Source organism: Ceratina calcarata, unplaced genomic scaffold, assembly GCF_001652005.2.
Source record: "Ceratina calcarata isolate Rehan_Ccalc_2016 unplaced genomic scaffold, ASM165200v1 scaffold48.2, whole genome shotgun sequence".
Taxonomy (NCBI): Eukaryota; Metazoa; Arthropoda; class Insecta; order Hymenoptera; family Apidae; genus Ceratina; species Ceratina calcarata.
Window position 1 is genome coordinate 870,200 of NW_017172225.1, and position 15,099 is coordinate 885,298.

Here is a 15,099-nt window from a genome sequence, read left to right on the forward strand (position 1 = left end):
ATCCTCTCGTAACAAATTGTCGGTCGATCGCAGATTCAGGTGCTAGTATGTGTTCACGGCTGAGCCCTTCGAGTAGCGGTTATAAGTCTCAGAGCCAGCGGAGTGACGCGACGATATCGCCATCACCTTCCCCGTCCCCGGTAGCGACCATGACCTGCAGTCATACCCAAGTATCTAGTCAGGATTTTGCCTCGCCGGACTCGAACAATCAAACGGTAATGTGGGCAGTCACTAGTATATCGAGCGTTCCGCCGGGTAGCATAATCATAAACCCTCAAACGAATCAACCGTACACGAATCCGGATGGGTCGATCTATCGTTTCGATCCGGAGAATCCTCCGAAATTTTATACACCTCACGAGAACGAGAGGAGCAACGTGTCGCCCGCGAAGAACATCGAATCATCCGAGCCACCGAAGATGTCGAGCAACGCGAAGACCGAGAAGAAGAAGTGTGGCAAATACAACGGTGGTAACGCGACGGCGGTGACGCACGTGACAAACTCGGCGACGTCGCCTAGTTTGCCGTACACGCCGCCTCCCCAGCAGAATCCGGGACCGCCGCCGCCGCCACCACCGCCACCGCAGCCACCGCAGCAGCAGCAGCAGCAACAAACTCTAGTCAAACCGCCGTCGTCGTGCAGCCACAACCAAACAGCTCAACCGTACACGACCTACGTGCCTACCTCAGAACAACCATACAACCAGGGTGTCTATCCGCCGTCGGTGGGACAGCAGGCTGTGATGATGGCCCCACACCAGGGCCAAGGAAACGTCCCGAGCAACGGCCAGGGTGACGTGTTTAACCAAAATTCAGTTTACACGAATTACGCGGCCGTACCTGTGCAGCAAGGACCAATGTCTCAAACTACGGAGATCACCGAGCTGTCCGGGTACTTCATGGGAATGAGTGTCTACGATCAGAGGATGAGCGGCGATAATCATTCCACACCGCCACAATCTTTCGCGCAACCGCAACCTAATTCGACGAGTCAGGGGGTGCAGAGTGTGCAGACCATGCCGCAGAATTACTGGCAGCCACCGCCCAGCGCTGTACCGGTACGAAACATTTTCCTCCTTACTCATATCGAAATATCATTACGAAAATCGTATTCCCGTTAATCCGTTCGTTTTATAGCCCCAACAGACAATGTATTTTGTGCCCCCGCCCGCTGCAACACTCTCGGTCAGCCAGGGTCCGGGCGATAGGCAGCAGTTGCACCAGCAACAGAGATTCGCGACGAACTATTCTTTTAATGCACAAACTATGACTCCTCCGAGCCAATCCAATTGTACGTATCTCGTTTCATTGTCTTATTTTATTGATCGCCCCTCATTTCATGTTTCCTATTTTAGCTAATTACGTGGGCAGTTACCCTGTCCCTTACAACGCTTCGATGCCTGGTGTAACACCCGCGCCAAGCGATTATACGTACCAGCCACCGGTTCACATGGTCTCCACGTACTATCCACCTAATCAGGCGGCGATCCAACCACCGCCCGTCATGTACAGAGTACCGACGCCACCGAACACTCCCACTTCTAATCAGGTGATACTCGTTATCACGATTCAGTCAAGCGATTCATTAATCATTTCAGTGTCTATAATCGATGAATTATATCAGATGCCCGGGATGCCGTTGATGTACATCAACTCTAGCAGCTATCCCCCACCAACGATAGTATCGAATGGAACGTTTGGTCACCAAGTCGGGCACAACGGTACATCTCCCGCACCTCCCGCGACATATATGACTCCCGCGCTGGTTCCGAATCTTGTATTCAGACAAAACGTTCCTGTGAGTATGGGAACAGTCGTCAATCTTCTAATTAAACGAACCATTAGAAACGATCGGACGATGGGATACATATTCTAGGTCGTCGCTGGCGTTCGAGCTTCGACGCCGGGTAATTCTCAGAGAACCAGCAGGTCGCCGACACCAGCGCACGATCTGTTCGGAAGTGGGAGCGGGGACAGAAACGCACAACCACAACCACGGTACCCACTGCCAATGTATCAGGGTGTCCATATTGTGCAAGGTACGTATTCTTTATTCGTGCCAATACGTCCCCGAAGAGTTACTCGATTTAACTTTGTATTTGACATTTATCTGGTTCCAGGGGACATGAGGTTGATGCACCCCGCGGTACCAGCCAACCCGCGGTTGCAGTACGCTCCAGTACCATCACCACCTGTTGTTCAGGGTTGCCCACGACCGTACCGACCGCCGTCTTACTCGTCGAACACCTCGGGCGCCGGCACACCCACCTCGTTTGATGGAAGAAATCCGAAAATCCGTAAACAGAGGTGATTCATCATGTCGTTATTCCATCACGTTGATCAATTATCTATCAACATATTTGCTAGCCGATGATCGTTCATATCTTCAACGCAGTTGTACGTATATCACGGCAGCGAGTATGTTAAAATGTGTTAGGGTTTAAAGAAAATAATTGTTATTGTTACATTGAAAGCACGGCGCGTTAAGATGGGAATCGGGAAAGGTAATGTAAATTGTTCGTTAGGTCCAAAGTAGCACCGTTGCCACCGACAGGCGCTCGGCCCAATCTTTATCAGACCCCTTCCATGCCGTCTCTCTCGTCTAACGTGCCGAAGGATATCAGAGAAGGTAAGAATCAGTATGAATCTTTTATTAAGTAGATGTCTGCCCGGGTACGTTGCTTGACAAGTTTCTGTTTCATTTTTTCCCTCTTACCTCCCGTCTCGCTTATAAAGAATGAAATGTGACACAACTTTTTGACACGTTCTTGTATCTCCTTAAAAGCGAAACCTGTGGGAGACAATATGATATAAGGTACAGAACTTCAGTATAAACTTCTACGAAATGGACACACAGTATATTCTATACATTGTAATTATTTAGGCGCTTATTCACACGCGTTGATTTTCGCTTCGTTGTGACATCTATTCGTATGGAAATATGCCTGGAACCTACCTTCCTGTTTCTTAGAATCACCTGAAATTATTTATTTCAATGAAATAGATGTTAAAGACGGATTGGTTTTGAAAAATGGGAAGCTACTTGTTTCAGTGCATATTCGATTATGGCACTGTACGCTTATTCACTCACGCGCACAGGTTTCTATAGGATTAGTTCAATTATCAATCTGCTTCATTATTGTGCAACACGATAATTTCTTCTCAGCTTATTTTAATCTTCTTAATTTTTTTTTAAACCTTCTGGCTTTATTCTTTCGCACGATAAATCGAGATTAAGTCTCGCGACGATATGTAACGTGTACACTTGTTCACAAGTTTTTTTCCATTCGTTTATTAATCGGAATTCAGTCAGTTTTACAGAACGTTATTGCATTTCGTACTATAGCGAACGTTCGGATTTATTTTCCGTAATCTGTTAATGCTGTACATTATATGAAAATGGTAATGGAACATTAGAGCCTCAGAAAAGGGGAGATAGAAAAATATATTGGTTGATAGGTCTACTCGTATACGTAGTTTGTGATTCTGTCTACGTGGAAGTACGCTTTAGAGCAGCTATTGCCGGTTCACGAAGTTCGACTCGATTCTGATATGCACCACAGATACAAACTCACACGGCATTGTAATTCACGAGGATCGGTCAGCGGGGCCAGCGCTGCTCTCAGAAGTGATCTTTTAATTGCAGGGACCGTGAAGGTGACAATCACCCGTCGTAACCAACTGGTACAATACTAAAATAATTTGGGCCAATATTTGGGGAAGTTGATCAGCGCTGAACAGCGAAATAACAAAATGTAAAACAAAAGACAATTTAGAAGGAGTGATTTATCGCTATACACATAGAAACACATAACAGACGCATCCCCCACACACGATCCTTATTATTAATATTAGAACGATACTTTTAATTAATTATTTAAGAGGAATGGAGTATAAAGAAAGCACACACTGCTAGAATATAAAACTAATTCACACGTTTACGAATCGAAAAAGAAACGAACAAAAACGAAAACCACCCCATAAAAAAAGAGATATTACACATCCGTTTTGATAAAACACCGAAGCCAAGAGTTGCATTGAATTCGTTCATGGTAACTAGAAAAAAAGTAACATCTGAATTGAGGAGAAGTACGGCAGGAGACGTGGGAAATATACACTGCGTGTACAAAAGGATAGGATCAATGCGTGCGTTGTTTTTTTTTGCGTAGAGCGCGATAGACACAGTGGTACACACCGAACAGAGTTACTGAACAGAATTTTAAACTATTACGATTATTATATATTATATATACAGTATATTATATTATATCTGGAGATATTTTAATCGCGGTTTTTCAGATAAACTATATGAATGTGAGATTTACTTTTAAGGAAAGGTAATTTTAACGTGAACGCATTTCGGATTCCCTGGCCCCGGCCCTATCAGTCGCGGCCGGCCAGGGAAACCTTGATTAAAGAAATATACGAGTATCGTAATATACACGTTACTGAGTACGTTTACAGCCGCGAAATAGCTGTCGAGAATCTCTGGCTCCACGTTGCTCACCGTGAAATATCCGTGTACTGCCATCGAGGACCCGCGTTTCGATCTCGAGAGTAAATATTAGGGAGAGCAAATAAAATAAATGCTGCCAGTCACGATTCGAGGACAGAGTAAAATTATTTGCTACCTCAATTTTATATAAAAACGAGAGTTCTTTCACGTTACATCGGCCTTTTATGAAAACGGAATTGCGAGCTCCTAAAAGAAAGCTTTTTCATTCTTTCCATCGCAATTCCATTCGAGAGAAATGACGAGTCGAGCGTTTGGTATAAATCGAATGATTCATCTCGATGATCTTTTGTCGCCGAACGCTTCTGATCTCTCTTATTGTTTTGATCGAAGTTTGCTGACAAAGAGAACACGTAAACGTATTCAGTAGCACGGGTCTATTATATCTAGTTTGACACAAGTAGTTAAGTAGCGCGAAACCATCACAGCTTAGTGTCAAAGAGCAAAAATACAGAAACCTGCCTCGCATGCGTCTTTAAACGACCTTTCTTCTTTCCGTTCTAAAATAGGGAATTGATACCAGACGCGTAAGTTTTACGACGATTTATTTTTTCGAAGAAAAGTTAAATACGAGACGTACACACAGAAACGCAGTAACTATGATTCGTCTTCCAAGCTTCACAGCACGCTTCTGAATCCTAATAGATGTTCGAACTACGTAATTAGATATACGTATCTACTTTTCCTGCCCTATTAGTTACGACTTTTATCCAGAATCGTCAACGAATATTTCAAAAGCTTGATACGGACGGCAGTTTTTTTTTTATCTTTTAGTCGACTAGTTTGAATTTCTGGGACTATGGTCATGCCCTCGTGATTCCTTTTTCGGTCATAGTTCCAGCATTACCTTGATGGTACTCTGTCAGTAGCTCTACCAATTCCCGATATTGTCGATGGTCTTGACCGAGTCGAAGAACCTGGATGGGGTTGTCGTTGTTGCTGCTGTTGTGATAGACCCGGTCTACGAATGCAAAGATTCTTGCCACTCAGAACGAGATCAGCCAGATCCCTTTGTTGAGGGATTTTGGGCTGCTCATGGAAAATAGTTTAATTTTCTACGATGTTCACCGTCCTGTGTTGGTCGAGACGTTTCGACGACGATTCTCAATAAAAGGCGAATACACGAGGCTAATTACAATGCAAGATAAGCAATATATGTATCAGTTTGGCAGCGGTGATGGTGACGCGTGATCGTCGTAATTAATAATGTCTCCGTCTGTGAAAAAAGTTCATCTGCGGATCAACGTAGATGATCTTCGTTCGAACGAGCCGTAAATTCGATCTTAAGTTTCGATTAGATTTTTCTCCGTTTGGTATAACAGGAGAGGTGTACGTTGTTCCGCATGAGAAATAACAAGTGGAATCCATCCAGAAGCTTCGCTTACGGTGATTGTACTTCAGGACGTAGGTGAAGGGTGTGCCTATCTTTTTATGATAGAGAGAAACCTTTCTACCTTGTGCCAATCGATGTTTGGCACTTATTCGTTAAGAAAGCGTGATAAATTTTTCATGAAAACGATGAGAAAAATAGATTTAAAGATAGGGCGGGGCGAGACAGAGACCTGAAATAAATTATTAGACGGACGAACGATATTAAACGTTTCAATTATAAAGAGATGGGCGCACAACAAAGTAGTGTTTAACTGTACCTAAAAGTCGTCGTAGTGATTAACGAGAATAATTGTACCTATAAAAATGAAATCAGTTCACGAATCTCTGTAAGACAATTAACGAAAAGGGAGAGGAAGGAGTGGATGAGAAAACAAAAAGAAATGAAAACTGTATCAAGAGGAACCCGCCTGCAATTACCGTTCATCGTTATTCACAAGCCGTTCTGTCTGTAATTTGAATTGTCAAGAACGTGATTTGCAGGCAGCGCAGCTGAACCAAAGTCATGATTGCAATTGCACAGTCACGTCTATTTATTTTTCATTTTGCTCGCATACGCTTTTATCGGAACGGTCGACGCGTCCACCGTTGCACTTCCGGTCGATCGATCCTAAAACCGTTTCACGTGTTCTTATTTCTCTTTTGTATGAATTAACCCTTCCTCGCTGCCATCAGACAATGTTGTCAAGGGAGGGTGCATCGGCGGATGCGTCGAACATCGTTCGGCCACAAGTGATTTCGTAACTTCGCTATTCTAAAAAGAAAGAAAGAAAGAAAGAAAGAAAGAGAGAATAGAAGCGATGATCCGCCTTTTGTGGAGAGAAACTACGTTCACGATCAAGAGAAAACGGGTGATAAATAAGTTCGCAAGACCTCACGTTCGTTTCCTACTATTTTTGTATGCAACATAAGAGAAAAAAAAACAAAGGAAATTGACAGTAGCGAGAAAAAAAATAAAGCAGTTCGTGTGTGAGAGTGGGAGAGGATGAAGCCGAAGGCGTGAAACGGACACGAGAACTAAACAGGATCGAGGATGCACTTGATTCTTCCTGATCACCTTCTGTTTGATCGCCTTTAACCGCGGCCGAGAGTTGTGATTCATTTTTTTCGCGATTAGTCGATGATTGACACCGGCCCGATGAAACTTTCGTCCACGCGTGAACGAATTTTCAATTGTTATTCGCGCGATTCGATGTAAGGATATCGGCGAGAAGCGATAGAAATTTCCTGGTTAGAAGAACGATTCGAACCCGATCGATTAAATATATTTTCTGTGGACATTTAATTTCTGGAAGTTCTGGCAACTTCGTTTAATCGCTTCTCGCTCGTTCCAAGTAATAGGATTCGAGATCGGTAACTACTTTTTTATTTGATTCTCTGCCGTTCTTTAATTTTATCAAGACTGTGCGGGACGCAGGAAAGACGGGTTACCGATCTCTTTAGATTTTAGCTGCCGCGAACTCATCGTTACAAAGAGAAACAGAAGTTAAGAGCTTGGCAGCCCACGGTGAATATATTTCAGATCGGAACGACGGGGTTGAGAGAGCTGCAATTCAGATTCTCATTATTTTCAGCGAACTCGATTACGTTTCTTCTTTTTTCTTTGGACATATCACGTGGAGCAAACGATGGCTGTGCCTTTTATGCTTAATATATTATATCTTGAGTTTCCTTTCGAACTGATTCACGTGCAGGATAGATTAGGCTCGTCTCTGGTCCCGCGTTTCTGATGTTTAATAGGGGAGAATCATTTAAATATATTCACTCGCCACGGGCCAGTTAGGATGACGGTCGACTCTTTGAAGTTCGGAGAAATGATTTCGTTTTGTTCGTCTTTTTAATTTCAAGTTTTTGAATTAGAAGAAACTTACGAAGATTCAAAGAGTCGCGTCGGAGAGGATAATCGAAGGAATGAGTGAGTGAGTGTGCGTGGAGAGGAAAAAGAAGTAATAAAAAAGAATAAACCTACGATGGATCGAAGGTGAATTAGGAATCGTATGATGAGAAGACAAAAAAAAGAGCTATACTACAAATCCAAAGATGCACAACATCATAGACAGCCGGACAATTTGATAGAACTCATGTCAGTCTAATTATATTTCTTGTTATATATTATATACATATATATATCATATTTTCCAAAAACGAATTATATATATATAATTAAATAAAAAAAGAAGACACTCTCTCGTTTGATACTTTGCGAGATACTTCACTCATTCTAGCAGTCCAATGTATACATTATTAATTTCCTTTTCTAATTTCAATTCTAGAACGATTTAATTAATTGAAAGAACTCCGATCCTCCCGATACTTCGTTCTTCAATTCCTTCGAAAGACGCAGAGGTGACGGCTGGAAGAGTACGTAAGACTGGTGAGAGTGATTTTAATTCCTTTCAATTCGTAATCGACGGTCATCAACAATAATTGATATGGGGCAATAGTTACGATTGATTGAAGATTGTTATTGAAGCCGGTAGTCCTTTATATATTTATGACGCGTTAAGTAATTTTTACTCAGTCGCGCGCCCTTCGACGATCGGTTCGCGTGCTTCTTACGTCGAATTCTCGTGTTCGACCTAAATTATGCATGCGTATGTAAGTATACGTGCGTGAGAGACGACGCTGCGGATGGAGAAGACGACTTCGAGGTAGCTGCTGTCCATCCTGGAGGACCATTTCACGAGGAATTCGCCGAGAACTGTGAGTAATTTAATGAAGCCATTATGAAAAACTTATCGATTGCCAATAGAAATCTTTTCGACCTTTGTTGAAGGTTTGTCTTACATACTTTCATTCCATTTTACAAGAAATGAGTTTGATTTTCAAGTTCTCAAATGAACGTACAATAAGTTAAATGATTGACAATCGATCGTGTCAAGGTTTTTAGGGGCAATGAGTGGACGTGTTTATGGTTACAAGATTTATTACGTCTTCGTTATTTACACAAGTTCGTTGTAAGTTTTTGGACAAGGGTCCAGAGAAACGTTGCGGGACTCGGGAGAATAGAATCGTATGCTTACAAAAAGTACTCTATACAGGCATTTTCTGTCCCCAATGTCGCTATGAACCAATGCCGCGGATACGATGAAACGATAATTCTTTCTCGTTCATCGTGCCATTTAGCGACAGTTTCAAAACGAAATTTCGAAACTGTTTCTAAGTAGAACGTCTGCAGATCCTTGCTAGGCATTGCACATTCGAGTCACAATATCATCTCTCGAATTATTATTGCACAATAATATAATTTATCTAACGTCGTAACAAAGAAGTTTCATAGGAATTATTATTAGATTAGTTTCGTATGCGATTCGAACTCTTCGTCGTACGACGTTGTTGTCTGAATATCGAAGTCTCGTCGTTTACAAAAATGATTAACAGCTCTCTTATTAAACCGAATCGATGCTTTTTTTTTTGTCGTATGAACAACTGATTGGTTACGAGTGTTACGTTCGCGCATTCATACTCTCCTATTTTCATCTTTGCTCGCTTTAAAAGTAAACTTTACGATTACCCACCACCACGTTGGACCCAGTTACGCCACCGCTCCGAAGCGGTGTCTCTCCTTTTCTCACAAATTAAAAACTAAATAAAAAAAAACGCTCCACGAATCTCGGTACTCCTACACTGCCAATTAAATTTTTCAATCGATCCTGGAATACCGATGTAAACACCGATAGAAATTATTTTTATTGAATTACGGTTCGAAGTAGCCAAATAAAAAAGATGAGAGAGGAGTAACGATACCGGAGCAGCACCTCGTTTCAATGAAAACTAGTTTTACGTTTAAGCGTTATAATGGATTATACACTCTTGTCGCCACACTCACGCGAGTGTCCCGTGTGCTCGCAGACGCGAGGAACTTTCTTTACACCTTTTTACTCTTTGGTGCTGCAGTTTGTTATTAGTTTTTCCTCTCCTTTGTTCCGCGGCAACGGGACCCGTTATCACGTAATATCCAAGCACATAATCGGGGGCCGCGTGATCATCGCAGGATCCCTTACAAGTATTTGCTCGTTTCGAGCCGTCGTTATCGTTCGATACCACAGAAACTCGCCCCCGACCTTCTCACACGATGATTAAATATTTAATTACAGTTCGTGGTAGCTCATTCACGATCAAATGTATTTAATTCAATTTCAAGTGGAGACTGTACAGAATAAATTCTACTATTAATTGATGAATTTGAAAATGTAAACAGAATTCGATTAATTTTAATAAATATCGTTCGTTGCAATTAAATTGAACTCGGGGATTATTTCTGTGGAAACGATATTACGGAAGGGATTATAAATAATGAGAGAAAGATTGCTATGGAAGTAGGAAGTTATCTATGCCGACACTTGCTACGGAAGTCGTGGAAGAAGAACGGTAGTTAAAAATCACTGGGGCGTTTGATTCGCTACGAAAAAGAAAAAAAAAAATAGAGTCTCTGTCGACTTCGCCTTAAACGCTAGAGCGATCCGTTCTGCGCGGCTGATTAAGTTAAGTTACCGAGACACAGAGAGAGAGAGAGAAAGAGGGAATTCGTTGGGTTCCTTTTTCTCTTAGTTTAGTGCGGCTGCTAGGGTAGCTAGGACAGCGTATACTGGACTAGTATACAATATTATAATGTATAATAATAATCAAAATAACGTATATATTATTAGTTAATCCTACGGATTCGTGTCGAGTTTCACGTTGTCGAGCTAGGCTGCCCGGGTCCTGGCACGCGTTATTCATAAAACAACGGTAAGGTTCTTTAAAAAGGCAGTGTTTAAATTATCAGTAGACTTGCATTCATAGAATAATTGAATTATGCAGGAAGTATGTAGAATTTATACGACATATAAAATTGATAACATCATATTTGTTAGATGTTTTATATCGCGTACGAAAATTGACGGTCTAGTTATGAACTGGCAAGCATTTTTTAAATTTGCGTGTTCGGACCTCGTTCTTAGCTACCCCTCGTCGAAACGAAAATACAATAGCATCGGCAGTTGAGCAAAATCTCATGTTGCTAAATTCTCTAAGCCTCGCGACGCGGTGGACGTAGAACCGATACCTGCGATTTCGTTCGTTCGAAACTTAACTGCTGTGGCTGTACGCGGTATTCGTGTACGGGCCGCTGTAGATAGACGATCCCGTCGTCGAGACGCTCTTATGTCGCCTCTTCGCCAGTAGTACCAGAATCGCCGCGACCACCGCTAACATTAGAATCAAACCAGCGACTGCTATTCCAATCGCGAAACTCCTCTGCGATATGCAGATACTGTTAGGATCGTCGATGGTCTGTAATCAGAGAATTCGAAAGCTCAATCATTCCAGGCATCCTAAACATTTTCTGTTTTAAAAGAAGTTGAAATCCTTATCTGGTAATGCCAATTATCGTGCTGCAGATTTTGATACAATATCGAAAGTAGAATACACATAATTTTTAAGGAATAAAAGAATTTCTGTTTGGATTTCATTACGAGAAAGTTAAGTGTGCGTTAAATCAACATTTTTATCTAAGGTGCACTCTTTTATTGGTTTCGTAAATCCTTTGTTTCGTATAAAAATCTGATCATCTCTGCAAAGAAATCGTTAAAAGAGGAACGTCAATGGACTGACCCTTTCCCTGAAGACGTCGTCGGTGAAGTCGGACTTGGAGGCAATGTCCGAGGCTTCGTTCACATACAACCCACTGTAGACCTCGATTGTGGCCGGTGTGCCGGCGTCCAGTCCCTCGACACCTTTCGCTGCATTCTCGTTGGCAGTGTCCCTGCGTCTTCTGGACAACGAATTGCATTCCGGTGGCTGTAACGGAATGTCAATGATTCCACTTTGGAAATTTTCCAATACCCCTTCGTCGAAATGTTACAGTTTCTTTTTTTATTTAAACGAGATGTATTGAGTATTCTCATTACCGTCTTGCTGCACCCTCCATCGTGTTTTATACACAGTCGAACGTTGCATTGGTAATAGACGCTGGCCGTGTAGGGGAACTTGTGAGCCTGGAAGTTCACTTTTGCCTCGATCTTATCCTCGTTGTACGTGAATTGTCCCATGATCTCTCCGTCCACAGGGCAACTGCAATAATAAAGATTGCTACTTATTTTCTCACTGATTGTTAAACTCCTTTCAATCGTAAAACCGTATTCAATCTGCTTTATCGTTGAAATATTTTTCTAATTAATTCGACTCCTTGTACGTCACAAAAAGTTGTAAAACCCTGTTCCCAATTGTGTATTACAATTGAAGAGGGAAAGTGTAACCTGGATCAGCTGATTAGCTCATGAAAAGAAGTCAGTGAACCGGGCTCGCTTTGTGTAGCTTCAATTCCGGCGTTTGAATAATTCATCGTGTACACTCTGACGTATTTCTTTCCTGTCTATTATTAACCCTTGGGCTGTAAACGTATTTCAAGCCACATGCATTTTTTAATTCTTAAAAAAGTCTGAAAGAATTCCGACTTAATTAAACTGCTATTCATGTTTGTTTAAATAGCAATCTTTTTGATAATTGACATTTCAAACAATTCTTTGATATTTTCTCTTCAGTAGTTTATCAACGATTTTAACAGCTAATTTAAACACATTGGATCGTAAATTGTTCGGCCGCGAATGACCCTCCTACAGTTTAAGAGTTAAAGATGTTCGCGATGGAAAAAGCGGGAACACGCGACGGAAACGTTTAGGTGTTTCTTGCTTGAAGTTGAAATTACCCTTCGTCGTTTATAAGCCTTTGCTCTCCCCATCCAAGACCGTCGCGCACCAGGCAGTCGGATATCTTCAAGCCGAACATTTCCTGCTTGTCGATGCTAATGACCAGGGTCAGAGGGTCCCCGATCTTCACGTTTTCCGCCACTTGATGCCTCGTTGGATCTCCGCTGAAGATCTTCATCGTGCATCCTGGCATGGGAGCTGTCGCCTATCGGCGGTCGTAAAACGCAATTTATTATTCATCTCGTCTCTCCCTCGTGGCTATTTCTTTATTAAAAAGCTGCGGTTTATTCACGCGAGCAAGTTTTACCTGCAACGGTAGCGATTGCAACATCGCCACGTGCGTCTGGTCGTTTGTCACCACTTTGTCCCGAGTTTGGTAGCGACAGCGCACGTGGAATCCTCTGCCCTGGTTCGTCACCAGTTTCAGGTGTGGCTGCACTACTATAGTATTGAAGTACTCGATACCTCCGTCGTCCTGTAACAGCAACCATTTCACAATTCTCTAAATTACAAATCTTCATTCGAAAGTACATAGAAAAAATTACAACGTCGTTCATGTCAAATTTGTTAAGTAACAATCTCGTAAATCTAATGAATGATCGAGAAAGAAAGAAGAGGAGCAAAGTGGATACTGCTTCTGGAAGAAACGAAGAGAGAGCCACTCCTTTCGCGGTAGAAACGGTGGAAGGCGAGGATAGCGAACGGTCCGGTCCGGTTTTTGCAGGGTGCAAGGACAGAAGACTGCTAGACTGAAAGTCCAGGGGAAACGTGATCGGCACGGCGTCAGGCCGATTACCGAAACGCTCGTAAACGAGATATTGCAAAAGACTCGCGTGCTCGAACCTCCAACAAAGAAAGAGACATAGAATTATTTTATGTTCTCGTTGTACAGTTAATATTAGCTCGCAAACAATATTTACTAAGAGCAAGATCGCTGAGGGAAACGAAGAAGGATTTATGATGCTCACTGATAATCTGTAACGGGAATTACGACCTTGAAGAGGTTTCTCCTTGATTCATAGTTGTCGCGATACTATTATCGTTATGCACGCGCTAGCGTTAATTAATTACCACGATCCCGTTTTATCCCTCGACTGACCGGATTATTAAACCGTTAACAAAATTAAGCAAGATAGCATCGCAGCAGCGGTCGTATTAAGTCCATTCGAAAGCATAGAATAAGGAACTCGTTTTGAGTCATTGATATATGCGTAAAGGGATGTACAAGAATTCCCAAGAAGGATTACGCTATGGATCTATCTTTTCTAAGGAGAGCGGATGCTGGGCGAAAATTCTCATGGCACACCGTGTATATCGAGCAGGCAACGACCTTCGCCGATGCTACGGCGTCCGACCTCAGCAAGGATACTCGCAATCTGCAGTGCATCGGCCCGAGCCTCGACAGATCGCTGACTTTACGTTTCACACTTATCTAGCAACGAAGGGAGTTATTTACGCCGACTTCTTTTAAACCAACAAAGGACATGCCCCAAAAACTTCAGCTTCTCTTTGTTAAGAGGAATCACATCTTAAATTCTAAACACTTCACGATTAATACTTTTGATTTTACAATTATTCTTGCAAGTCTCTAGCGACGTTCACTGACACGATTTCTTTGATATCGCAAAGATTTAATCAAATCCAATGAGACTGACTCTAAAGATTCTATAATTATTTTGGAAACTTCTCGCGACAATCGTTAATAGAATATCTTGCGGTGTACGGACACCGCAAGTTCCGAGAGAAGATTCGATCGGATTCTGCAAAAAAAGGTGATCGGCTTTCTTTTTGTATTGGATCATATACCGTGGGGGCAGACCACCCAAGCGAACGTGACGGATTTTTGCGGCTTAGTATTCTCTGTGGTTATGGTCGGCCGTGATCTTTCGCGTTATCTACGAAGAGGAAATTCCTGGAGCTTGGTTTCCTCGAGTTATGCGCACGGGGCCTCTTTTTACGATCCCCTATAGTCTGTGGTTCTCGGCTTCTTCAGGCCTCGTTTTGGTTTGGCTTATAGCAATCGATATCGACGTTTTTCTCGAGAATCGGTGTATCACGTAGGTAGATACTAGTTCTGCGTTACCACAAATTGCGATGATCGCCATTGAAGGTGTACGTGCTCCGAGTTCATTGCCAGAGAGGCTGCAAACTCAATTAGCTCGTTACGTAATTGTTTGATACTATCTATCTCCCCGATACATATTGCTTCTTTTATCGAGATCCCTGGGTTCTTCAACAAATAATTAATCTCTGGCCCATCGACGTTATTGGCTATCGACTGAAAATTGCATAAGTAAAACGACGCGAAAATAACGTAGGGATCTAATCCCGGCTATTAGCATCGATTCTCGTGTACAACGCACGGTACACGTCCATCATGGCTGTTTGTGCAAAGGGGCTACGTTCTCCAACCTTTCTTGCTCCTTTTTCCCTCTTCCTTCGCTCACGTACGAACCCATCCGCACACGTGTGCACCATTTGTACGTGTAACACGCGGTGCTACTTGCT

At 42.4% G+C, this 15,099-nt stretch overlaps 2 protein-coding genes across 13 annotated transcripts in view; one reads left to right on the forward strand and one right to left on the reverse strand.

The window, feature by feature from the left end:
• The window catches only part of LOC108627842 (cAMP-regulated phosphoprotein 21), a 60,121-nt gene that overhangs the window by 14,551 nt on the left and 30,471 nt on the right, over positions 1-15,099 (forward strand). For 4 of the 12 annotated variants that reach the window (XM_026815930.1, XM_026815926.1, XM_026815927.1 and 1 more), the window contains 7 exons: positions 34-1,058; positions 1,138-1,291; positions 1,356-1,549; positions 1,625-1,798; positions 1,877-2,307; positions 2,526-2,629; positions 3,647-7,906. In XM_026815930.1, coding sequence (XP_026671731.1) covers positions 34-1,058; positions 1,138-1,291; positions 1,356-1,549; positions 1,625-1,798; positions 1,877-2,307; positions 2,526-2,629; positions 3,647-3,696 — 2,132 coding nt within the window. In that variant the 3' untranslated portion in view covers positions 3,697-7,906. Of the gene's footprint in view, positions 1-33; positions 1,059-1,137; positions 1,292-1,355; positions 1,550-1,624; positions 1,799-1,876; positions 2,308-2,474; positions 2,630-2,785; positions 2,816-3,646; positions 8,109-8,175; positions 8,724-15,099 lie in introns of those variants that run through there. The other 8 variants (XM_018029379.2, XM_018029373.2, XM_026815928.1 and 5 more) reach the window with 6 other exon arrangements.
• The window catches only part of pio (zona pellucida domain-containing protein piopio), a 33,598-nt gene continuing 27,309 nt past the window's right edge, over positions 8,811-15,099 (reverse strand). Inside the window, exons 5-9 of the mRNA XM_026815934.1 lie at positions 12,899-13,066; positions 12,591-12,796; positions 11,794-11,956; positions 11,498-11,683; positions 8,811-11,176 (exon numbers count right to left, since the gene is read on the reverse strand). Of these exons, the coding sequence (XP_026671735.1) occupies positions 10,973-11,176; positions 11,498-11,683; positions 11,794-11,956; positions 12,591-12,796; positions 12,899-13,066 (927 nt within the window). The 3' untranslated portion in view covers positions 8,811-10,972. The remainder of the gene's footprint in view (positions 11,177-11,497; positions 11,684-11,793; positions 11,957-12,590; positions 12,797-12,898; positions 13,067-15,099) is intronic.